Source organism: Myodes glareolus, chromosome 10 (genome assembly GCF_982192425.1).
Source record: "Myodes glareolus chromosome 10, mMyoGla1.1, whole genome shotgun sequence".
NCBI classification, from domain to species: domain Eukaryota; kingdom Metazoa; phylum Chordata; class Mammalia; order Rodentia; family Cricetidae; genus Myodes; species Myodes glareolus.
Window position 1 is genome coordinate 40,003,903 of NC_142035.1, and position 26,924 is coordinate 40,030,826.

The 26,924-nt window shown below is 42.1% G+C and overlaps 1 protein-coding gene across 3 annotated transcripts in view; it reads right to left on the bottom strand.

Moving 5' to 3' along the window:
- Nucleotides 1–7,022: 7,022 nt before the first annotated feature.
- The window catches only part of Btbd3 (BTB domain containing 3), a 29,909-nt gene continuing 10,007 nt past the window's right edge, over nt 7,023–26,924 (bottom strand). For 2 of the 3 annotated variants that reach the window (XM_085696789.2, XM_048455438.3), the window contains exons 2-5: nt 15,133–15,430; nt 14,555–14,645; nt 13,896–14,014; nt 7,023–10,972 (exon numbers count right to left, since the gene is read on the bottom strand). In XM_085696789.2, the coding sequence (XP_085552915.1) occupies nt 9,940–10,972; nt 13,896–14,014; nt 14,555–14,645; nt 15,133–15,275 (1,386 nt within the window). In that variant the 5' untranslated portion in view covers nt 15,276–15,430 and the 3' untranslated portion in view covers nt 7,023–9,939. Of the gene's footprint in view, nt 10,973–13,895; nt 14,015–14,554; nt 14,646–15,132; nt 15,920–26,924 lie in introns of those variants that run through there. The other variant, XM_048455437.3, reaches the window with a different exon arrangement.

Consider the following 26,924-nt stretch of genomic DNA (forward strand, 5'->3'; position numbering starts at 1 on the left):
CACTTAGGAACTGCATTTTATGTACTAGCTCTGAGGTTCTATGCCTACCTCAGTTTTAAATAACTTTTAGAATGGAAATTTCCAAACACACATGATAGATTTTACAGTGAAACCCATGTCCTCTTCTGGAAGTTCGGCCTATAAACCTTTGCTTCCATTGGCTTTGTTTGGTGGGCTTGAATAGAATCTTCTATTCAAGGCTTCTATTAAGGCTTGAATAGAATCTTCCTCTGCACTGGAAACAATAAGTTCGTATTATGCTTCCAAATCCTTTGTCTTGCTACTTGAAGGAGATCCACGGTTCTCTCATCCTAAATGATGGGAATGGGCTCTCTTGATGGATATCTCTAGATAATAAAAACATTCACCCCAGTTATAGGTTTCACAATTCGTGTCGGTCTACTCTGGTTCACCGATGACTGAGCAAATGTTTTCTCTGTTAACCAAATAGGAGAGTGCTTGGGGAAGAAATGGGAATGGTGACATCAATTTAACACACTCTTCGACAGTTAGCACAAAATGGCAGATCAGCAGGAAATGGTCAAATAGCGTTCCCTAAGAAGAGACTCGAATTGATTCTGACAGCTTGTTCAGTCAGGCATGATGCTAACGAGATAACCTCTAATAATGACCAATGAGAACTGTGTCTGCCTAATCAGGGCACCGAGGCAGGAGACTGGAAGACTACCTGTCCCTTATATAAATGGAAGTCATATGTCAAAACCCAGAACCTAACCCATTCCATTTATTTAGGCTGTAGGAAGCCACTTGGTAGGGATCTGGTGACATTCACACCCTACACCCTAATTTCTACCACTGTACCCACAGGGCCACCAAAGGCTTTACCACCAAAATCGCCCTTCCAGTCTTCTACCTCTAGAGAAGCCACTCGGCTTTCAGCTGGGTACTAATGCTCTTCTACACGTTCCCTCTTCCTTAGCCTTTGCTGATGCTCAAGCTGAATGTGAGGAGGTGAGGCTCAAGCAGGATGTGGCATCGCCTGGCCAACTCAAGAAATAGAGCTGGAGGTCAGAGGTGGCTGGAGACGAAATCATTGAGGAAAGAAGGAAAAGGAATAATAGAAGACACGGGGACACAGGACCTCTGGCTTCCTATGTGAGGCTGAGTTCACTCAGCCTGGGGCAGAGTGTGTGCAGGCAGTAAGGATATTTCTCGGATCTTTTGGCCTCAGGGTTTGTCAGAGGCTGTCAGGAGCAAGACTTGACTCTTCCTGTCGAACACTGAAGCTCACGTACCTTTTCAGCCTCAACACGTCTTCAGGGCAGTGTTGTTGGGACTTGTCCGAAATTGCCTTATTCCTTGCCTCATTTCTTGCCCCTGAATGGGTGAGGGGCCTGACCTGCACTTTAGGCTCCCTTTGGAAGCCCCGAAGGTGAAAAACACCAGGCAAGTCCTGAAAAGGTCATCCATAGACCTCTAAGCAAAAGGCTTGGCAAATCCACAAAAAAAAAAAAAATTCTTACAGGATCTGGGTGTCAGGGCAAGAAGACCTAATACAGTCACTTCTGCTAACCTTCAGAGCAGGGCACTGTGCCATACCCCTCCCTCCCATCTCTCTCCCCACGCCAACACTTTACCCACTCCCTCTTACAGCAAAGACTAAGTGGGCTGTTAAGACTGAAGTGCAATGCCTTTCCAATTCCAACTCTCGGAGTCAGAACTCAGAATGTCTCTGTCATCCTGCACCTGGATGAAGACCAGGGACCATCTAAGGTCTTCAGGGAACAATGCTGTAAATAAAAATGGACAGAAACACAAATACCTGTTTGTCTTCACAACGCCTTGCTTTGCTAGGGTCTGGCTTCTTGAGTAAGACTGAACAGTGAGGTCAACAGGGCCACACTTGAAAGTGAAGCGGTAACTAGAAAAAAATTAATACCTCTAAAATGTGCACTGACTCCTGGGAAAACAGGGATGGGATTGTGCAAAACTTCACCTGAAGGGCAAGGACTGAGAAGTCTCTTCTTAGCCATAGAGAGCAAAACATGCCACACTGGGATTTGGGGAACTGATGCTGTAAGTGTGGTGGAAACATCACCTCTCCCCTCTCAGGTCTTCATGATTACTGGGAATTTTAGTGCAAATAATGTCTGTGTAGGTAATTCTGTGTGGCTATTAGTTCTGGGATCAGAAGGACTAACAAATCCAATGATAGGCTTACGACCTAGGTCAAATGCTGTGTCTCGGTGACTATCCCCATGGCCCAACAAGTCAGCCTGTTCTTAATCCACAACCCTGGTCTCTTCTCTCTGAGGCATTCCTCAGTAAGGGGTAAGGTGACTAATTCCCAAATGCATCTGAATGGCCATGTGACTAGCTCTGACCAGTGGAATGCTGGGTGATGATGGACAAGTTGTGAGCCAAGTTTTGAATTATCAGGCTTGCTTCTTGTCGTTGCGTGCCATTTTCTTGGGCCATGAGAATGAGCCCGGTGAGCTGCAAGAGGATGAGAAACAAAGCAGAGCTGCCTCAGCACACGCAGGCCCAATCAGGGGCTCTCTGCTTGCCAGGAGCTTTGGAAATCTGACTACTCCTCTCAGTACCCCATAAATCAGAAACCCTTTCTATCAACTAATGCAAATCTCTGTAGAATGAATTCCTTAGAGGATTCTTCTACAAAAGAGCAGAGAATCTAATCCTCAAGGCACAAAAGGGGGAGAGCGACTCACTTCCAGATGTTAGTGCCCCTGGGAAAGAGGTCCTGGCACTGGCTGAGGGCCAGCTGAGATGGAGAAGGATGGAGGCATTCCCAGGCAAGGCAGAGGTAATTGCCAACTGTGGGGCCAGGCTAGAAGCACCAGTACCACTAGGACACCAGGGCTTACCTAAAATGTAGCCCACCCTTCAAACATTCCCCATACAACCCACACCCCTCAGAGTAAAGATCACACTTGCTGCCAACAACAATTTCAATGCTAAAACTAGTTTTAATCATAAAATATTTGCAGGAGGTAAATCCTAAATCCCCTAAGACCACCATACAACAAGAAGTTAATTGAACATTGAAATTAAGAGATTTTTTTAAAAAAAAATCTTCAAAATGATGAACTTCTGTTGGAAAAATGTCTGAAGAATCCTTTACTGCATCCTCCTCCAGCTTTTACAGTCATCTGAAAAATCCTGCAGTGAAGGCATCTGATGTGTCAGAAACATCCACACCACAATAAATCATTTCTGTATCTCATTAACATGATAAAATTAAAGCTCTTATTAGAAATCTAATTAAAGTATGACAATTCCTCAACAATACAGGCCTTTGTAGCTTTACAAACTAGACGGCTATTGAGTGTGAGGACGTAAAAGAACAGCACCGAGGCCTTCTCCCACTGTCTCCACTGACAGCTTGCTACAGGAATGTGTAAGTTGAAAGTACATATGCTCAGGTGAGGAACGGTTATGGTTTACTTTGTGACTCAACATCTCCGTTCCGCTCAGCACTTATAGGTGCATTTTCTGTTCAGCAAGCACTGTCACAAGTGCTTTGGAATATTAATTGTTGCCACCTAACTCTTCTAGAAAGGCATTTTCACTGCTACCCTGGAGAGATGGGAGGTTCAGAGGCAGAGCAACTTGCTTCCCAGTCACATGCAGATGGAGCCATGGTTTAAAATTAGATGGCAGGCCAGCTCCAGGCTGATCCATTAGCTACTACACTGTGTCTACATTTTATTTTAGCTTATTCTTTAAAGAAAGCAAGGGGAGAATTTTGAAGGGTTTCTATACTACTACTTAGGTCAGGGAAAACTCCCTTAGAAACAAGAGAAAGGCGAGAGGTTTCACCATCTTTGCTAAGACCTTTTAAGATGGGGTATTTCAAAACTCAACCATAACCTGGGGATCTCCTCTCTACACTTCTATAATCTGCATCCTTTTAAGCATTTCCTAGCTGTTTCAGTCTCCCAATCCAAGGTTCCCTCGGCCTCCAGCCTGATCCAGACTCTCCTACCTAGAGTTTAGTGCTTAAAACACAAATTTGTCTTGTCTGTTCCGAAGTCTCTTAGGTGTCATTGCCTTATTTTGTTGCCTAAAAACCACATAAATGAGCCTGATACATGGAATACTTGCTTCCTGTCCCTGCTACGCTGGTATCCTATTCTAAACCCAGCAGACAGGATGTGGCTTTCTTCTACACGAACCCCTCACTGGGGCCACACTGGGATGTCTCCATCTATTGGGATTTTCTTCTGGGTTCCACACTAAGATCTGCCCATCTAAGTCAGCAATCATTCATCTCCCCTCTTGAAGCCGATGTATATGTTGCTAATGATCTATAAGAAACTCTAGCCTTCCTCTCCTACCTTTCAGCTCTGCTGATTTGTATTCAAAGCCCTTTCTTCTACTCTTTCTGGGTCAGTGATACTGTGTGATCTGCAGACAGCAGCACTGACTCATGAGGAAGTCTGTTGGATATAGTCACTAGGCTCCATTTAAGACCTACATCAGAACTTCTGGGCAACAGGGCTCAGTCATTTATGATTGATTCTCCTGTATCTAACATTAAAGCATTCTGGACCTTGGCCACAATCTCCCAAAACTATAGCATACATCTTACTGGTCTGCCTCCCTGCACTTCTGACTGCTCATGACGAAGCCAAGCACCAATAAAAGATCAATGAATAACAAGCAGTGGGTTAATCCTCTGAATGACTCATTAAACCTTCTGCATCATGCTGAAGTCAGAAAGACATTGATCTCCATCTACTACTATCTATAAATATTCTTAGAAATGCAATTTTTCTTTAAGAGTAAAGATCGATGACAACTTTCAATTTTGAATTAGTTAAGAGTTCATGCAGTTTCAACACTGTAGTAAGAGATGCTGAAGTAATCTAAAATTTAGTTTGGAAGGCACTAAAATGAGAATTCTCTAAGATGTACAGAATGTCTCCAAACACTTTCATGCATTCTACAGGGTAACCGAAGGTAGTAAGTACTCTCTGCTTCAAACTTTGAAATATTATTTATGGGCTTTTAAATAGTCATTACCATTCTTTTGATAGGAAAGAAAATGCAAATTGTACAGCGCTGGTGAAGAGGGCCACATACAAAAATATCTCAGATTATTCCGTTTCACACAAAACGTCTTCATGTTAAAATTAACAAGGTCACTCATATGACTTGTTCTTATTAGCCTTTGTCTGGCATAATCTCTCTTCCATAATAACAAATGAAATAATGGGCATAAGAGAAGCAGTCTATTTAATAAAAAACAGCTCCCAATGTAATAAAAACCAAATATGCCTTTCTTTAAGTAACTTTTTATACTACTATGGCCTTAGTGAAGAAAGACTGCCTCACAAGAAACCTTTAACGTATCACTCCGCCTGTCACCAGCAGCTTAAAGGGGCATGTATTGAGTGAGTAACTAATTGTCCTGCAGACGACCAAAACACAGATGTGGCATCGCTGTTCAACTTACCTTGAGGTTAGGGGCTTTTAAGACATTAAGAGTATAAAATAGTATCTGTTAGCAAAAAATGCTTTCCTCTGAGCATTTCAGCAGACAGGCAACTAAACCGTAATTGTAATTGTAAAGACGGAGCTGCAGAGCAGACACCACCTCTACTGCCCTAGAAAAGTATGGAGAAGACAACAGAGGTGGGAAGGTTGATGGGAAGAAAATGTGACTAAACATTCCTCAGAAGTCAGACGATGGCAGCCAGAATCACATGCTCCGCACTGTGACATCCTCAGTGACAACTATCCATTTTTAAAAACATTTTCATCTCACTCGATGCTGGCAAATTCTCAACTGGGAAACTTCCCACCCATCAATGTTATGGAACTAAATGCGTAAGTTCTATTTTGAAAGAAAATTCTCCAGAAGTGGTTTTGTTAGAATATATATTTAAAAAGTAGAGGGTAAAGTTTAGAACAAGAAAAAGAATTGGTCAGTAAGTGGAAGGCACTCACTGTCAGCACACGTACTTCCTGAGGCCCCCTACATTTTATACCAGTTGGTTTCCACTTTCCAGTTTTCTCTTAAGTTTTGGACTACAGTCTTCACAGGCAAGTCAGTCAACCAGGAAGGTATAATTTCTGTAAGATGTTAATCTTTGGTTCCAACAAAGGAGTTGGATCACTCCTAACTGTCTTGGGATAATGAAAACAAACAGTTGGATTAACTGGAAATTGCAAAGAAGAGATAAAAGCCGAGACCTTGGTGGATTAAAGATCTTTGCAATTCAGGTTCTGTCTGTCCTTAAGCTGATGAGGATGTGGGTGGGGGATTCCAGTTCTCATGCCTAGGAATAATTCCAGAAACCCTTTGAACCAGTAAACAGTAGAGCCTGAAGCTAGATAGGTGAAGTGGCTCAACAAACACAGAATTCACAATAAAGTCTAGCAGAAAAGTATTGGAGAGGTGCATAGGAAAAATATGTATGGATGCATAACTATATATGTGCGATTATAAATACATATTTATATTTATATTGTAAGTACATAGGCGTGTTATGTGCAATATGTACATGATAAAGGGAGATACACCTGATTGTTATCCAAAAGACCAACAAGCAGAACGCTGGGGAACAGAATGGGAAATGAACTGATTATATAACAACTCCACTAAAATTCTTATTTGGCAGTTTATTTCTGGATCCAATTAAGATCTCGGGAAACAGCAATGCAGGTCCCATTAGAACCCAGATGCTGTTCAGCACAACACCCGCTTAGCACGGGGAGATAGAGACTTAAGCAACTATGGCAACTATAGTTTGGAATGCCAGCCAACCACAAATTCCATAACAGGAATATAAATGCATCCATTCACTCACTCTCATTAAGTGAACAGTCAAGCTTTGAACAATGCAACTGATTAACATACTCATTGTTCTCTTATGCTTCTACCTTAAATTTCATGTTTTTTTAGGAATCAAAGATACTGAAAACTTCGCATATAAATGCTCCTGTGAAATGATCATTGTAAAATGCAGTGGTACCCAAAGGGACAAATTTTTTACTACTTCAAGGGAGAAACAAAAATGATAAGAAAGCAAATCTATGAACCAGTTTTATTTTATTTGCATTTAACATGATTATACACATTCATGTGTCTAACAAGATCTGCACTGTTACATTGAAAATACAGTACAATAACATTCAACATGAGGTACTTCATATTTATATATTTTCCTTCATAAATAATGCTGTAAGCTGCTAAAGTCAAGCACACTGATGCACAGTTGCCTAGTGTACTGAATTAGCTAGCTTATTTAAACACCTTAAAAAAAAGACAGTTCAGTGCAATAATTATGTAGAAATGAGACCGTTTACTTAAATACTATCTTACGATATGATTAAGGAATTTTGCATTAGAACTGCTAGCCTAGTTACCCTTATCCCCAGTATGAGCAATGATGAAGACTTCCAGGTATGCAGGGAAAAGCATCTACAGCGTTTTCAGCTTAATAAAGTTGTGTTTTACACTACAGCTGCCAGCCCTGTCAGAACAATGGTTCCTATTTTTACAAACTACAGAGTTCAAAATTACCAAAGAAAACCAAAGCAAGCGCATTACCTTTCATTTTGCTGAAAATGCAGGTAAGAGAACAGGCTCTGAACATAAAATCTCTCAGTTTAGGTCCAGCTTTCCAATCCTACCTACAGTTCCTATCAGAGGTCAGAAAGTGGGCGTGTTCTTTTCTGAAACATACTAATAACTAATATAAAGTTATGTTCTCCCATCCTCAGTGAACTGCACTTGCCACGCCACATGGAGGGCAGCTGAGTCACAGTAAGAGTTGGGCTGGATGCTGCTCCTTTAAGGCTATCACACCCAGCCCAAACTATCTGACAGGACTCGATTAGATTAGTGCTAAACAAAATTCCTTCTCCTCTGGCTTAACAGTAAGTGCCTTCTGGTCAGGCTTACCAATTTGTATGGTAGCTATGAGTTACTGAAATGTTTAACCATAATTTTTAAAACAAAAGCCTTTGTAGAAGCAATTTTAATTGACAATGTACCTTTATTTTATTGATGCTTTGCCAAAACTACAACCTGTCATCTCCTTTATTAGGAAACAATTGAGAGATCATTTCGTAAAGTAGTCCTTGTCACCAATAACAGCTTTTGGTCACCTATGTCAACAGATGTAAGTAATGGCAAAATGATTAAAACATTTCCCATAATCCATTGCTCTCCTCCACCAGGGAAGCTGGCCAAAGGCCGCAAGCCCATATCTATAGGGGAAGAAGTGGCCCAGAAGCACAGTGAGTGGAATCAGTCACTCATTGGGCCTTGCTGGCACCAGCAGGGGGTGGGAGGCATTTCTGACACACCCACCACTAGCCAGACAGGGAGGAGGCAGTTCCTGAGTTGGCAAGCACTCTTTCATGCGCATATTGCATGCGCAGACAGACACACACACCCCAGGACTAGCCCCTGCTCCAGGGAAGCCAACTTGGGCTTACAGAGCAGGAGAAGGAGGCGGCCAGGGACCACACTCTGGGTGGCGGGAAGCCATCTCAGGATCACGCTGAGCAGAAAAGCTGCCCAGAAACACATGGATATTTCAGTTTCTCGTGACCACACTGGACACTACCAGGGTCACAGGCACTAAGCCAACACAAGCCATCATGGAAGGAGAAGTTGTCTGTGAGCTTTTCCCTCTTTGCTTATGGTTATCATGGACAAATAAGAGCGGCATGGGATGCTGATGAGGTGAGTACTGGGTATAACCCAGTGTCACTCCGAACCATTTTTCAAAAACCCTGCAGGCATATATTGGCACTTTAAGATGGCCAGAGGCCAGGTTCTAGCAGTCCAGAAACTTGCTCATAATCAACAAATAAGATCGTCTATGGTCAAAGATCAGAGAAATAATGTTCCAATTTAAAAAAAAAAAGCATAAAAAGCACTTTATCACATTGACAAGTAGTGCTACCATTACTCCATACCTCCACTGTTTGGTCCTCTTCTAACAAGGGAGGGAGCGGGGAGTAACACAAATCCTATGCAGTAAGACTTAACAAGCAGAGAGAGAGAGAGAGAGAGAGAGAGAGAGAGAGAGAGAGAGTGAGTGAGTTGAGGGCTGTCGAAAACTACCAGGCAAGAGTGGCTTTTTCAAATTGTGTATGAGTCTCATTAAAAAATGGAACTATTCATTGTATAGGACATTTTCAGGCTTCCCTTTTACCCATTATAGTATACATTAGCATGTTTGCAACTTTATTTTTTCTGTTGACAACAAAATTTTCTAACTCCATCAATTCTCAGTGAAGTAGCTGCACTCTGGTATCTTGTCTCCTAAACGGAAAGAACTGAAGTCTGCTTAGTCAAGGCCTAAACAAAAGCCAATTCCTTACACCCAGAGTGGGAACTGCTTAGTATGAAACACATACAGGAACTTAACATGGAAAGAATATAAAAGCAAGGCCCAGAAGCAACAAGTGTAAAAGAACAGAGGCAAACATAACTACTGGCCTGTTTACTTTCTAAGTTTACTTGCTATAAAGTAAATATTCTTTCAAAATTGTGCACTGAGGTTTACCTGTTTTTTGTTTTTGTTTATTTTGAGAGAAAGGGAAAGGTTTTGTTGAAAAATAACTTGATAATATTACTTTAGAATACATATTCCACTCATCAAAGGAAATTCAAGTCAATCCAAAATCTTCTTCAGAGGTACAAAAGTGGAGGTTGGTGGGCACTTGGAGAAGCCACATGATTTCCCTAGGCATACAGACGCAACTCTAAGACCACAAAGCCTGAGTAAGAACCTGGCTCTTCTAAGCATACAGTTAAAAGCGGAATGTTGCATTTTAGCCTGTACATAATTAAAAGGTTCAAAGACATTAGAAACTGCCTACTGCTTCATTCATTACAAATTACCTGTGCTGACCACACATCTGGAGACGAGCTAAGCGTCAGGCAAGGAGGGCCCATGTGGGGTGTCTCATGATGCGCAAGGAAAGGAAGGCTCAAGCATAGAATATGAGTTCGGGGATCTGCCCTCCCTGTACCCCAGTGCCGTTGGTGCTGTCTGAGGAGCACTGAAACTGGACAGTCACCTTGCCACACTGAACTTCCGTCATGCCTTCCTGTCCAAAGTAGCTGAGTTCATTGCCATCCAGCACCACGCTGGCTGTGTAGAAGGTGTCTGGCTCAATCTGCACTGGATATTCAAACCACACAGGGAAGGTATTGCTGGATCCGTCTGAGAAGTACTTGCTCAAGTTCTGGCCCAGGACAACGCCCTGCCGTTTGAGTTCAATCTTGGCGCTGTATTCTGCTGAGCCACAGCTGGAGCCATACAGCCCAAAGCCTGCGATGAAAACCCTCTTATCAACTGCAAACTGAATGCTGTCACAGCGACCCCGATAGCGCCACTGGTTGCTCCGGTAGGCACATGACTGGAATCGGTGACAACGCTGGGGGACCAGGCCCTTGCGGGCTTTACTCACAAACTGCAGCTCTGGTTTTTTGGATGCAGTGTACCAGAGGAAGATGTCATTGGTCTCGTTGAGAGTTAATACCCCGGACTGTGCAGCACCATTTGCAAAGTCATCCAAGGCCATGGTGGGGATGCGGATCAAGTACAGTGCCTTTCCTAGGACCTTGCGTTTATTTTCAATGCTCAGGGCCAGATCTTGCCGCTGGCATTCCACTTCAGCCCAGTTCAGGGCAGCCTCAAAAACTACTATTTCTTTGGCATTCAGCGTTTCCCTGCGGAGGATACTTTCGAGTGTCTGGAAGTCGATGTCACAGAACCCCTCAGACTTGAGTGCTAGCTCAGCTTGAGCATCAATCACCTCCCAGCAACGCTGTGTCAGGTCTGGCTCCTCAAACAGGCAGCTCTGAGAGAGGAGCACACAGGCGTTCTTGGCGCTCAGGCTGGTCTCCAGGAAATTAACACAGGCTCTGGCAAGGTGAGGAACTATGTACTTTTTGGCAGCATACAGTGTGGCCAGCACTGTGTCCGCAGCCAAGTCAATTTCATCACAATAGATGTATCTGAAAAAAAGCATCCAACATGTAAACGGATTTCCACAAAATGAGCATGTGCGGCAAGGAAGGAAGTCACCGCCTTCAAGCCTGTCCAAGAATATGATTTCATGTGACAGCTACTACAAACATGTTAGAAAAACATCTAAAACACATTCATAAGGTACTAATATTTCAGCTCAGCACCAAGCTTATATAATCAAAGGGATTAACTGTGTTATCATTCATTCTCTATCCTATACATTTTCAGTATATTTTCAACAAAACAGGAGTTACTGCAATTATCTAAAGGATGCCTATATATCAGATAAGATTATGAAAACACAGCAAAATTCTATTATACCCTATTAAGTTAAAACATTGCCATTCCCAATCCCACAGTTTAACACAGTATTTATTATATATTGTTGTATGTGCATGTGTGTATGTTTGTGCACCTCGATACTCCTGGAGACCAGAAGAGGGCACTGGATCCCCTGGAACTGGAGTTATAGGCAGTTGTGAGCTATCTGATAAGGTTCTAGAACCTGAACTCTGGTCCTCTGCAATAGCAGTACCCTTAACCTCAGAGCGATCAAAGTGTAAAGTATAATATATCTAGTTTCATTCCAATTATTTTCTGCACATTCTAATAAAAACTTAGTCTTTTGACACTAAGGTCAAAAAATACATTTGAAAGATTTTGGACTTTTCTAAAATATAAAATAAAACCTGATATTAAATATTTCTGAAGCGGTTCTAAGTTCAATAAATCATCAAATTCAAACGTCAATACTCCCTTTTCAGTTAACTTCACAAAATTTTTTGAGTTCTAACTTTCTAAACTCATGCGTCCCCCACATATTCTTCCTACTTTCAGAACTGAAGAATACATTGCTTTCACATGCATCTATTAAAAGACAAAGCAAAGAGCTTCAACGTGCATTAATTCTGTGATTTGATGAGCGGTACCTATCTCAAGAGATGAAATACTTCTTGTTGTTTGGGGGAATTGTGGCAGTTTCTCACAACAGTATGTAAAGGTGGAGACCACCTGATATCTTTTATTACAGGACAAGAAAAATAGTCAATAAGAACTCTACCAGTGAACAACACGAAGAAAATTTATCCTTTTAAGTTTTCCACTAAAGCTTAGAATACTTTATCTGGTGGGCTTTTGTGATAGTTACTTTATTTCATGTTTGTAAAACATACCTAAGTAAAGAAATTAAAAATAGCTTTTCCAAGAAAAAAATATAGACATACACATAGAAGCCAAAGTTTGCACAGTCACACACAGAAGGGCCTTTGGCTTCCAGGAAATGCTCTTCTCTAAAAGGCTAAGCCGGTTACACTGGCAAGACCACTCAACACCACAGCTGTAGTACAGCTGTATGCCCAGGGGCTAGACTAGGGGCGATCCAGAACACGGGCTGGATTTGCAGTCTCACCCTGGAATTCACGGGAGCTAACACGCCTTTCCTAAACACACAGGTACTCACCCAGGATGCAGAAAGAGGAAACCTCAGTTACTGTCTCAACTACAGCACACCAGCAAGGCAAAGGGAGCCCACTGCAGTGCTACTCTGACCTCCACCTGATCCCACGGATAATTTTTAAAACCTGTACTAGTACGACTTGGGCAAGATGCAACCTTCTGCCATTCTTGCTCATGGTTCCTGGTTGTCACATGTCTAGGATACAACACTCTATTTGATTTCGGTGAGGCCAACACGTTAACTAGGGCGGCATCCCACTCAACAACAGACTGGCACTGTCACAGCGACTGACGTCACAGGCATGTGAAGAGGCTTCTGGGCGACTGTGTCTAATGGACTCCAAAGGTTAAGAAGAAATGGAGCAGTTACTGTACCTCAAATACTCACTCGCCTTTAATCCCCCTGCTTCCCACTATGAAAGTTCTAGTTCAATCAGATTTCAAAGCTATAACAGGACCAAGGAATTAAGTGCCTACAGAAACTAGAACTGACTCTAACTTACTTTTCAGCAGACAGTAAATAATAAACACTAATTGTTTGAACAGTTTGTGAGACTACTGTCAAACTGGTTGACCCACTGAGCAATTTCTTTTCAAATACTTTTTTAAAAATTTATTCCAGTAAACTTAAATCTCCAGACTAGCAGATAACCTTGAACTTATGTCGAAAATACAGTCTAAAAAAAACTTTATAAATATAACTTCCAGTAACTGGGCTTAATCATATGGTAGACTATTCTATTGTCTAGTATCAAACATAGGTAAAGATGATTTTTTAGTATCTGATTAAAATGCAAGAGTTTGCAAAGGACCCATAAAATATGAAACATTTTACGTAAATATGTAACTAGCCTACCTAATCCTTTTTAGACTTCTATATCACTAACTGAAGACTGCTTGAATAAATCTATAGAAAACTATTTTACCATTCAAAATTCTCTTCATCACCATAAACATGTCCAATTTTGTGTGTGAAATATGTGTGGGCAGAGATCAGTTAACAAGTTCCACTTCTGGTGGCACGAGACAACTCAGCAGACATGTGTCTCCCCAGTGTTGCTAACCAAACAAGGTCCCTAATTTCTACAATTCTGAAGAAGGTATATTTCTCTCAAGTCCTCTTAACACACACTGCTTTCTGGAGAACACGACTATTAAATAACGTCTATGCCAGAAAGCTGTGTTTCTTCTAAAACGTCGTTAAAGAGCAGCTCACTACATAAGCTATTCGCCCCTAGGCTCTAGGCTAAGACAAGACTCTAAATGCCTGCAACATTCCATACGACTTCCGCGGAAAAACTAAGAGCAGTTTCCTCCAAACCCATTTACTACAAGGCAAGCAGCACCCTCTCTCTCAGACTCTCTCCTCTCACAGAGAACTTCCCTCTGACTCTGAAGCCGGCAGAGCACAGACAGCACAAGCGAACTCTTCCCAAACAGACAGACAATGCTTACTTCAGCATGGCGAGGAAAGCAGCAGGTTCGACGTCCGGTATTCGGATTTCATCTTTGTCCTCAGCAAGCTCTCCATAAAACATTGCATGGAACACTGAGCTCCCAACAGCTAAGACATACTGTGGAGAAAAGGAAATCTCATTTCACGCACTAAACTGAAAGCATTTTCAGCCAGTCAATCCCGAAAACAACTGGCAAGTCAGGGGTGGGGGATGTAAAGTCCCTAACCTGCTTCTCTGCAGCAGCCAGGGTACGTGCACCCTCGCAGGGAACATAAGATTGCCACACAGGAGGTGATCTCTATTAATATCTCAAAGCCTTGACATTAATAAACCCCCGCACTGTGAAATAAGTAAAACCAAAGCTTATTTATCTGATATCTATAGGAACAGTAAACAGCAGACTTTCCAAACCTGTTACAGTGCTTCCTATCAGTGGAGAGTGAAAAGGGCATTCTCTGTGTGATATATATAACCACAAAGAAGGAAACAAAGACAAAATTAAGTGTGGCTAAAGCCCTTGGAAAGGGTCTGTTTCCTCTGTAATCCTGCGAAATGTGCACTGCCTGCCATCGGCAGGCTGCCCACACCAAGCTCCGGGCTGTGAGGGTCTCTCTACATAAATCTCAAGACTAAACCGGTAATGCAGCTGTTGCTTACTTTGTGTCCTGGCAACCGCTGAGTCCCACCTGGTGGTCCAACCACAAAATGTACATCTGCCATCAAGTCATTATTGAACATCACCGCATTTCTACAAACAGAGGCAATTCATTAATTCCCAGCAGTCTGTATTCTTACCATCCCTTTCCCCAACATGCAAAAAACTTAAAGAAGCTACTCAAGCTAAGAACAACAGTTCAGTGACTTCACAGCAAAAAAAGCAAATAAAGGGTCCAGCCGCACAACTGTCTGAGATCACTGCAAACACACAGGAAGTAACTAAAGTTTCAAAAGTTAGCCAAACTTTCACACGGCTTAGGACAAATGAAGGGTTTCTCTTCTGTGTTCCACAGACACATGCCTGCTGTTTAAATGTTACAGCTTGCAAAAACATTTTTTATCTAAGAGGAAAACAGCTGTACTGTTTTGGAGAAGATACAAGGTGGCTTTCCATTACCAGCAAAGGTTCTGGGAAAGGAGGAAACGGGGATTCATATTAAAATGCACCACAGGTCATGCAAAAGCAGAAACTTCAGCACTGGTAAACTTTGAAAGTAAACACCCTGGCCGGCACTTACCTTTCTCTGATGGTGGGATAAAGACCCTGCCAGTTGGGGGCTGGGATGAGGTTGTTGTTACAGAGATTGTGCTGGTGGTGCTGCTGGACAGTGGTGCTGCTGGAGCTGGCTGGTTTCTTACGGGGGAATATATCAGCAGCCATCTTCTTCTTCTTCTTAGTCTTCAAGGTAATTATTTCATAACAAACTGGGGGCAACTTGCTGCCGCTGCCACTGCTGCCACCGCCGCTGCCACTGCCGCTGCCCCCGCTGCTGTTTGCTTTCTTTGAACCTTTCTTGGACCTGTTCTTTACCGTCTCTGGAAGCATCAAGAAGAAGGTGAGACATTTCATGTTCTTTTCTTTATCATCTACCATGAGTACAGGATGTCTCTCTCTAGAGCTAGATATCCCAAATGTGCTCGAACATCCAAGCCGAGAGTCTAGCCAGAGCTAAGATGATAAAGGAAACAGACAAGCTGGGGTTTTGCTGCTTTTCTCAGCCAGGCAAGGTGACCTTTTCACTATGTTGAAGAGGAACTGGCTTTAAGTTTTATCCAGGACCGGATCTGTTAAATACATTCCCATCATGATTCCTGTTTTTCTTATCTGCTCATAAAAACGGCCGTTTTCTGGATCACCTGAAAAGGCTATGCTGAGCAAAGGCGGCAGGCAGAGCTGTGGCGCTTGCTTTCTGAATTAGGTTAGCAGGATGTGCGGAGCCCAGCGAGTCTGTTTGGCCGGCGAAGTTGTGTGGTGAATGGATCGGAGAGAGGAGAGTAGGTATTACAGCCCTGCAGCCGGAGTCAGACAGCCAGCGCTCCGAGCCAATAGCTGAAGCCACCAATCAGGATTGGACCAAGCCAAACAGTGACACCTATTGTAGCATGCACAGCTCTGATATTAAAGGAACAGCAGCTATATTTTCTGTTCTACTGTATATTTAAATAAGATAAACAGCAAATGAAATACATTTGCAAACAGGAAGGGAGGGGTTTATTTCGTTTTAGTTCAGGAACATTTTCACTTCAACCCAAACAAGCAAATCCCATTAACAAAGAACGGGAACACATATGTCTAATCTCTCCTTCTGGCAAAAATCTTCCTCTCAGCAGCATTTACTTGCAACTATTTTGAACAGGATTCTATAGTCTCTAAAGCTGAAGGGAATCAGTGTACTAAAACCAAACCAAACACATTTAAGTACAGTTTTGCTGGAGTGGGGCGGTCTTTTACCAGTCTTTATGAATGTCATGCATTGAGCTTACTTTCCAGTGTTTTCAAGCTATGCAGTGATCTTTGGACACGAGTCCCAGGTCACAAAAGCCTGTTAATTACGATGAGCTTATACCAGCACGCTTAGCTGAGCTGAATGAAGCCCAGAACAAATTCTAGATATGAAAATAGCATTCAAATGAAACAAATTTGGTAATCGGTGTTTAGATACTGTAATTTTCTAAAAATATGTCAGAGGGGGCTCTGTTCAGATCTCAAAATCCACTCAACTCTCATGGCTAAACTTAATCTTGTTATACAAATTGTAAATAAAATAACCCACGAGCTCTAACACAGCACCAGTAACAGGGCTATTTAAAATGATCAAAAGTCTGTTATTACCTAGTTAAAAGGCAAAAGGACTCTGCCTCAGATGGGAATCAGGCTCCCCCAGCAGTGGCTAGTAACACAGCACATACTGGAGCTGCTACACAGCTTACAGATTTATAAGGAGGGCCTTTTACTCCTATTTACAGGATGACTCTCATGTGCTCAAAGCACAGAGGCTACTCGCTGCCCCTCCATGAAGCACGCTCCAGGGCCATTCACCTGCACAGTGACTTCTTGGCAAGGTAAGGGCTCAGCAAATGAGAACCAGCTGTCACCATCACTAACACAGTACATACCAAGAATGGGTCTTTCAATCCCTAGCATCCTTATCCTTAACTCAGTCAGATCATCCTCTGTGCTGTCATTATTATTAAAAGTCACTGGCAAATCCACTGCAGGCACAGTGTTTAAGAGACAAGGTTACCTATGCCTGTTCTAGGTGGAGCCTGAGTAATGCTTATTTATCACAGTTACTGGAATATCAACTGCAGGCTAAGACGCCAAGCAACAGTACCTACGAACCACCTTCAGCTGTACTTTAGCATAATGTTGGAGAAATAATAACCTGTTGAAAAAGTATCCAGAAAGGCTGGGGAGATGGTGACTAAAGTACTTGCCAGGAGACAGACAGAGACAGAGAGAGAAAACCAAGGCTACGCACAATAGCACGTCCCTGTAACACTAGTGTAACACTAGCTCTAATAATGGGTGAGGTGATTACGTGAGGCTCACCGGCAAGCTAGCCTAGCCAATAGGTGAGCTACAGTCTAATGAATAGACTTTCTCAAAAAATAAGGCAAAAAGCGATGAGAGACATGCTACGTCAACCTCGGGCCTACACATATACACACTACACACAAATATATCACTCATCACACAGGCACCCACACCCACTACTGATAAACACAGAAAAATTCACACCCAACACACACACATCACACCACATACAAACATCGCACATGATACCACGAAACACATACCACACAAACACCCACACCCACCACCACACAATATGATACACACACACACCAAACACCCCACACATCATATACATTCACAACACACCCACCACAAAACACACACACAAACCCCATACCCACCACACATACATCACACCAGACACACAAACATCCCATACCATACAAACTCAGCACAAATTACACATACACACACAATCGCTCAAAGACACACCCACATACATATCCACAGACAGACACACACACTCCCAGGGCACCAAGGAAAAGGCAGTAGGCAAACAAGTAGCTGCTGCAGGAGCCGCCTATCAGGAGAGGTTGAACAGAGGGTCTCTCTACTGGAGGCTCATTTACATCTGCCTTGAAAGCCCTTCTGAGGGGCAGGTCCTTCTGAGCATAAATCCCAAACTTATTTCTTACAAACCCAGTATCTAGCCTCTCAGGTCAGAACTAATCAATTAAAATGGAAAGGGAAAAGCAGCCGCTTTGAGACAGTCATTATTATTTGTCAATGGAAAAAGACAAAACACAAGAAAAAGAAGAACAACACGTGAGGCTTTGAGGTCATTATTTGTTTTACATACAGCTAGCTCAACACCCATCCCAAAGAGCCTCCAAAACGACGGTTTTGACCTCAAGAGAAGAGGAAAAGTTCAGTCAGTTTTTTGAGAAAAGGAATTATGTAACGCTTTAGAAAAGAACTCTTTTTAAAAGTAAAGATCCCAGGTATTTGGAAAATCAAGCTTTGTAAGAAAAGCTTGAAAAATGCCAGTTAAGTGAAAGAAGACTGAGTTTAGACACACCAGGACAGTGCTTGCTGCAGAAGGCCACTCTGTCACTCAGGCTGGGGAGGTGGCTGTAACATGGCGGGCAAAGGGAAAGGCACACACAGCTGCCTTTCCTGCTACAGTGACAAGGCAGGTCAAACACTGCTGCTAAACCTGAAATCCCAGGGCCAGAGGCAGAACACGCCAGGAATCTTTAGGGAATGCAGAATCTCAACTGGATCAAACCAGAATTTTCACAAGGACTTTCCCAGGGTATTCAAGTTTGAGAAAGAATTCACTAAATATCTAAGTTCAACACCCACCACCACAAGTTGCCTTCAATTCAAATGAATGAGCAAACAACTCAAGATATATTAGTTTGGACAAGAACTTAACCTCTTATATCTTGTTCTTAAGCGCTTCTGTTCTGATTAATAATGCGATTCTAGGATCTAGGTGAGCAGTCAGCCAAATCAGAATACCTAGGATGTGGCGTGGCTCTCTGGAAAACCCACACCAGATTCTCAGAGGTCAACAGCGAGGGTTCAAAAAAAGGCAGATGAACCAGCCAAATCTTACCAATCAACACCTCCACAATTCTGTCTCAGAAAGCTAGGTGTACATTGTCAACATCTACAACCAACATCAGTTCCCTTTCAGCTATGCCACTTAACTACATGGAGGGGGGGTGCACTCTGAAATCAAGTCAGTCTTTAAGGGACTCAGTTTTCTCAGCACAACAGTGAGGTTGTTTGGAAGGGCATCTCTCCAGCTGACACTTAATCCAGCAGAATCACATCCTATAGTCTGACTCTGAACAGAGCACACATATCCGAAGAGATCAAGTACACAGTTCAAGCTGATGGTTTCTATTTTATTCTTTGTATTTTGACGTGGCCCGATACAGTCAATCATATCTGATGACTAGTTTAGGAAACAACTGGTTATTATGTGAGCCACCTTAAGTCTAGCATCCAAGGCTCTCCTCCATCAGGAACCTCGACTAGGGACTATCAGAAGAAAGGAAGGCAAGACCCCATGTACTCAACAGAGGGCCCATGAAATCCCTCAAATTCCATACACAACAGGCAGTGTCCAATGTTGTTTCTGAAAAGAGAAACAATAACTTTCATCTGTCTTTCTGAGTAACACATGATCCAGAACACCCGGTTCTCAACCTCCCTAATGCTGCTGCCCATTAATGCAGTTTCTCACGTTGTGGTGACCCCCTAATCTATAAAATCATTTTGTTGCTACTTTATAATTGTAACCTTGCCACTGTTATGAATTGTAATGTAAATATCTGGGTTTTCTAATGGCCTTAGGTGAGTAATCCCTGTAAAAGGTCATCAGACCCCAAAGGGGTCACGCCCCACAGGTTGAAAACTGCTACAGTAAATATGGAAAACAAACAAACCAAGTATTAATTTGAGTATCTTTATTCTCTGCTTTTGTTTCTACTTTATTTAAACACAAAGAGAACCCCTCTACACACTCTCCAGCCCAGACATAGCACCTACTGTTGGGAAGGATCACCTAACACCTCCTCCCAGCTACCATTTCTCACTTGCTCCTAGACTGCCTCAGTTTCAGAGCTTTTTAAGACATAGTTAATCGGTCTTAATGAAGTAACTGGGCCAAGAATATCTTTAGCCTTTAAAGAAACCATTCCCAAAATACACTGTGCAGAGCCTGCAGTGTACTAGGTGCTGGGCACACAACGGCTCTCTATTGACTTTATAATTGTCAAAATTGCAACTTAAATAGGCAGTTTGAGGAAGGAAATCTTGGAAGTCGGAAAAACACCAGTCTGAGAGGCCACTTGCCAAACGTTGTGAGGGGGTTGTGAAGAAAAGTCCACAGTAAAATAGGGGGGTGACGGGTAAACTGAGGGGGCAGGGAGGAGGGCGACAGGTGAACTGGGGGGCAGGGAGGAGGGCAACAAATGAACGGGGTTGGGGGTGTTGGTCTGCTTGCCATGTTTTGTTTTTCCCATTCAGTCTGGTGTGTCATTCACAACAATCACACCACACATAATCCTCTATTTATATTTCTAATCTACTCTAAGACATGTGTGTGTGTGTGTGTGTGTGTGTGTGTGTGTGCGCGCGCGCGCGCGCAGAGTTCACAAAGACAAAAGCCATACAGACACACGGTCCACACCCCTGCTGGGCCATATCAGGAAAGACTGCTCCAAGGACAGGCTCTAGAAAGTCCTCCTACGGAAGGAACAGCCATGGAGAGGTTGCTGAAATCCAGGAAGTTCTCTGAGTAGATCTAAAGTCAGAAAACCAGCTATTCCTGGTTAACATGGAGTTCTGTGACCACAACAGCAACGCTGGCAACGCTTGTTTTGCTTGCTCTACTCTAGGCTCCTTGTCGAGACTTGTATACGGCTTACTAGAAGATACCTAAAAGCCAAGGCAGTGTGATAGACTGAGAGAGTCACAGAACCTAACAGCAAAACAGTTCAACCTGATGAGTTGTGATATACTGCTCTTTGGGTTTTGCTTATTTTTCCTTTCAGCACCAAGCAAATGTTATGCTTGTGATCTGGGAGGTAGAGATAAGAGACAAAATGCTGGCAGTCCCTAAAAATAGCAGCAGCTGCTGGAAAACATGCTACATGCTTGCTAAATCCGGAGATAAACGAAGAGCCAAACACCACACATGTACAGTGAAGAAGGCAAGAGCCAGTAACAAGTGACTTTAGATTGGTTTCTTGGCATCTGAGAGCCTCATTTTCCTCATTTGCCAAATAGAATAATTAATTTCACACAGTTCAGTCCTCTCACGTTTACTGTGAAGCCAAAATTACATGTTTGTGAAAGCACTTTGATAAATGTTGAAAATGGTCTGCAAAGGTAAGTTCACACAATGAGTAGCAATTGGACTCAAGCAGAAGAAACATCACTTATGATGAACTCAACCAAAACACAGAAGCAGTGGCACTCTGCCTTCCCAGCCTTGCACCATCTTCATGTAGCACAGCTGCTGACCACATCTCTCCAGGCACGCTCTCGCCCCACCGTGGACTACACAAGTGCCAGATTACTTTGCAGCTTGCTCTGATTCTTCAAGTCTCTGAACTATGTATCTGTCAGAATCCCACACTGTTCCTGCCAAATCTACACCTGGAGACAACACTGCAGGCCACATGTCTGCAGACTTCAATCAGAGGCAAGTGCTGTAGCGCCCCACAGTACCTACGACAAAGCCTGAAGTTGCAAGCAGCCACTTAGTCACCTGACAATGCTCACACTAACCAATGAGCCACTTTGAACTCTATCACCAAGGGTCAGGATACCTAATATAAGCCTTTAAGGGAAGTGCGCCTCAGCTGTTTAGGTGGGTGAGGCAGATGCATGGTTAGTTTAGGAAGTCACCTCCTTTAGAAAGAACTCCAACTAACCTTGAAATCTGGGTAGGGGGGAGCATCCAAAGTTAGAATGCACCAATTCTCAGAAAATAGAAGCAATTTTTTAAAAAACGCTATACAGCATTTAACATACCCAATAATTACAACCCTGAAGCATACTGTATCGCAGTACATACCTTGCTAGAATACTGAACAAATCATTTAAATCTGAAATTATTCAGTCATACATTGAATGAAATAATGTTGAAAACAAATATTTAAGATGTATTATATGATATTCTGTAGACAGCTATTTAAAAAAGTATCAACATATATTATTTTGTAAAGATCAAGAAATTTTAATAGAAAGATAATCTATCACCAAGTTTTACATACTCTAAATACTGTTTAGATTATGTAAATCTCTAGATTTCTATAATTTTTTTAAAAAAAAATCTATTTATTGACTGAAGAAATGGCTTAGGGGCTAAGAGCACTTAGTAGGCTAGCCCTCTTTAAGAGGACTAGAATTGGTTCCAGCACCACTGAGTGGTCCCTTTCTGGCATCTACAGGCACCTACAAAGACATATATATATAGATATATATACAGAGATCTGCACATAACTATTACCAGATATAGTTAGTTTCCTTTTTATTTATTTATTTATTTATTTCAATAAAAATTAAGTGTAAATACATGTGCAATGTTTCACTAAGTTCTCCCATAAACATACATACACTTTAATCTGGATCTAATGATTAAAAGACAGCATCTAGTGATTACAGCCACTAGGCCTTTTTTCTTATACTATATATTTTATAATTCATGGTACCCAGAAGTCAGTGTAATAATGTAACAATACAACTCAACAGAACTATATGCCCTGAAACCGACCAGATGAGGGCCTAGAATGCGGGCTGACCTACATTAGAACAATTGTACTTTCATCATGCAGGCATTTGATAAAGTATATAATCACAATTCTCAACTGAGACTGCTACTATGACAACCGCTGATATGGTGGAAAACGTAAATGAAACCTAAAGTAAGAACTTCCATTGCCAGGCATGGTAAAACATCCCTGCATGCAAGTAAAAGAAGTTAGTAGAAACCAACCACTCACTGGGTAACAGTTGCTAGAGATATTTATCAACTGAAGATTTAACAACTGTATAAAGTAAAAGCTGGGGATGAAATGAGTCCTTAAAAGATGCTGCATATATTCAAATAAACAGACTGGATTAACAAGTTAAAAGGGAGAAACATTACTATAATGACCATACACCCCTCCCCTTTACGACTCTTACTATGTACTTGAAAACAATTTATCCAAAGAAATTTTAGTGCCTGAGATCTCTTTGAAACATCTCTGATTTAATAGGAAATTCTACGTCTGCTGGGAATGGTCACAGCAGAGCAACTCCACAAAATCTCTGCTGTGGCCTCTTCTAGGTCATCTGCTTTAGATGACAGAGAAGGAAAATATTATGTTTTGATTAATTAAAAAAAGAAGAAAATGAGTATATCACCAAGACGGTTGTTTATTTTGACAAATTTAATCTCCACCATGTGTTAGGAGAATCACCACGAACATCACAATCAGATCATTTCATGAGGAAAGCCCATGTCACTCACAAACTAGAGAACGTGTGACTGCACTGGAAGAGACACCCTGCTCCAATGAGCACATGAATGGTAGCAGAATACAGACGATTCCTGAATCACTTGATAGTTATTTTGTGCCAGTTGTGATTAATAATGGGATTCCAAATCTGTCACAGACAAACTCTACTCAGTGAAAAACTCCTAAAACACGAGAATCCTAAAAACAACACAACTCAAATGTGTGCTGTTCCCCTACTCACTCAAGGCACAGACACAGGCGGCACTCTATCCCCTTCAATTCACCCTCTCCCATCACACAGAAGCACTGCTCAAAACATTATCTTACACTTCACAATGTTTGAAGCAACACCAGGAAGACCTTCAAAATTTTATTTTTTAGCAAACCACATAGAAAGGACTGGTTAAAACCCGTGTTTGCATTACCATGCTACACACATTCACATGGCGTTAATTTACTAGTTCTTAATGATATGTCTTCCTTCATTTTTATAATATATATGATTGGAATAAAATATCATTTCTGGCAAATGATAATGATACAAAAAGACAGGTTGGTTACTCGGGGAAGGAGAACTAGAAAACAGCAGTAACTGAGATGAAAATGCACCTTCATTGGTTTTTGTTGTTGTTTTTTTAAGTAAACAGGGTCTTATGATACAGTTCCGGCTTGCCTCAAATTCAGACAAATCCCCTTGCCTCAGTCTTCCAGGTACTAGGATCTGAGGCTTGCAGCCCTGCACATGCTTGTAACACACCATCTCTGAAATACACATGTTCAAATGAAATAAAAAAGAGGTATGCATTACCAAAAAACCCTATCATCGATGGGGTACTGTAGAAACTAATTTCCAGTAAAAACTCAAAGAAAAATCTCTTTCAAGTTCAAATTAAAAGTGGTTTATGCTACTTTTAATTACTTTTAAGATCTCTGTGTGGACAGGTGTGTGCGCACATGCATGTGCCTGCATTAAGTTTATGTGTAGCACATGCATGCAGGTACCCACAGACACCAGAAGGTGGCACTGGATCTTCTGGAGCTAAAGTTAAAGTATGTTGCCATATGGTAGCAGGAAACTGAACCCAGGTTGCTTTTTGCAAAAGCAAAAGCAACTAGCACACCTAACCACTAAGGCATCTGCCCTGCCCTGATGACCTTTTGATTAACTTTAAAGAGTGCAGATTCTAGGGTGTGTTGCTAAAGACCCACAGGGTACTGTAAATGTCTGTGTAACCTTACCAACGTCAACACCAGGAATATTCAGGAAGCCTCCATTCGCCACAGGAAATAAGGTGCACTGGTGATGCACCTTCCGCTGCTCCCACCTCACTTGCTGTTGTAAAGTGAATGGATGCTGAGGAGTTTCTATACTTAATTTGATTTCCTATATTAGAACCAAAAAATAAGGAATTTGGAATAAAAGCGCAATTCTAATAATATACTCAGTGAGTTTTGTTTTTTGTGATAAGGATACTAGTTAGATGGGTCAGTGCTTCTACTAACAGAGCTAAAGATAAAATAACCTAATTGCTCTTAAAATCTGTCTCACTTGCTGAGCTGTGGTGGTAAGTAGCTTTAATCCCAGCATTCAGAAAACAGAGGCAGGCTGTTAGTACAGGACAGAAACCAAAGTAGAAATCCTGTCTCAAAAAAAAAAGGAAAAAAAAAAAAAGTCGCACTTCCCAAAGTCAAGAATCTGTTCTTTAGTCTGGGTTTTCCCAACTACATCACACAACCCTCAGGCAGAAGTATGTGTTATGGCCCTTACCTGCCACTGAAATTAACATACATCTTCCAAGGGGGAACTCTTTAATTTTTCCTAACAATACACTGAGAATCATTTTACCATAGTTTTCAGCTGCATGGGCTCATAGTAGATCATGTCAGTGTAGAGACAACTGGGTCAGACCAAAGTCACGCCTAGACTCAAGACAGAACAAAATTTCTCTTACTCAGCTAGCTCTCTTTGCTCAGGCAGCTGTGGGCAAGTCACGGAACTACTAAGGATTCACTATTTGCTTACACTAATATCCTCTAGTAAAATTTAAAATAACATCAACAACAGACAAAAAAAGAGATGTTTATTAAATGGCAGGTGGCCAAATCTCAGTTGCACTGGGATGGTCTTCACAGAGACTGTCAGAACACAGTGAGAATGGACTCGCCTGCACACCAGGAGCACACAGCAAGCATCCACCCAAGCCGTACGACTTCCAGTGTGTTCTGGATCCCTCGCCCAGTCTGACTCACTCACTGTAGCTCTGGTGACTTGTTCTTTTCTTTCTTCATAGTACAAATGACGCTGCTGCGTCCTGCCATCTTCACAGCGCTATTTTTCTATAAACGGATCAGAGGCTCACCCCATCCTTCACCCTACAGTTCGGAGGATACCTCAAGTCCGGGTCTCCTCGGCAGCTCCACTCTCCATACCCAACAGTACTACCCTGCTTATGTCACCAGATTTAAAAAGCCATTCTCTAGGGCTGCATCTCACAGCTCTATCTAGAGCTAACAGGTCACACCCACACACCTGGCATTCTCTGGTTACATAAGAGCAAAGTTCAGGCCCAACGCGTCCAAGTCCAATTAGCACTCTATATTAAATTTGTGCAGTGCAACTGATGTTGTGGTAAAATGGCCTGAGACTGTGGTCTAAGTGTTTCCAACTGTCTGTTGCAAGCTTAAACTAGGCACAGCGGTAAAGAACACAGAGAGCTATTAAATGTATCCTGAGGCTCTCCCAGACATGTCCAAGCACAAACGCAGGTTATAATACTATATCAGCTTGTAGCTAATGCAACTGGAAATAATAGAGCTCAACCTAAAGCAAGCCCCTGCATGCGCTTAAAGTAAGGCTCCGGTTTATTGGAAGTCTAACATTTAACGCAATGCAGACATTCAAGGAGAAGTGTGGGCTAACCGGGATCACTTACAGGGACAAGCTGCTTTCAACCAAACCCGATTCATGGTCAAGCATATTTATTTATAGCACAGTAGAGAATTTTAGTGATTTAATGAACTGGAAAGGATGATAAATTCTGCAATTCACATGAAAGGAGGGAAGCAGTCATATGAATAGTCCAAAAAATGCTAATTAAGAAGACTTTCTGCGCTCTGAAATGTGCTTCATCTGTACTTAACACTCAATGGATGAATTTCCACTACATTAGACACACCCAATCTTCAAACAAAGCAATAAAGTAGGCTTGTGTGAATAGGGCAGTTCAAAAACTCATGCCTCCGCAGCAGCAAACAACCACCCTCGCAAGGTCTCATGGAAGATTGTCTCCTAACACAAGCAGAAAAGTACAGTGCTGGCAATCTGGTCTTGCTCTGGGCACTTGTGTCAAGCAGTCGGGTATATGGAAGAAGGGGGAAGAAGGCAGCCATGCACCTCAGTCGCAGTCTACACATTTCCTCCCAATACTGGTGGAATATGAACTTTATTCTGGAAAAATGCTACTGAATTTTCCATCAGAGTTTC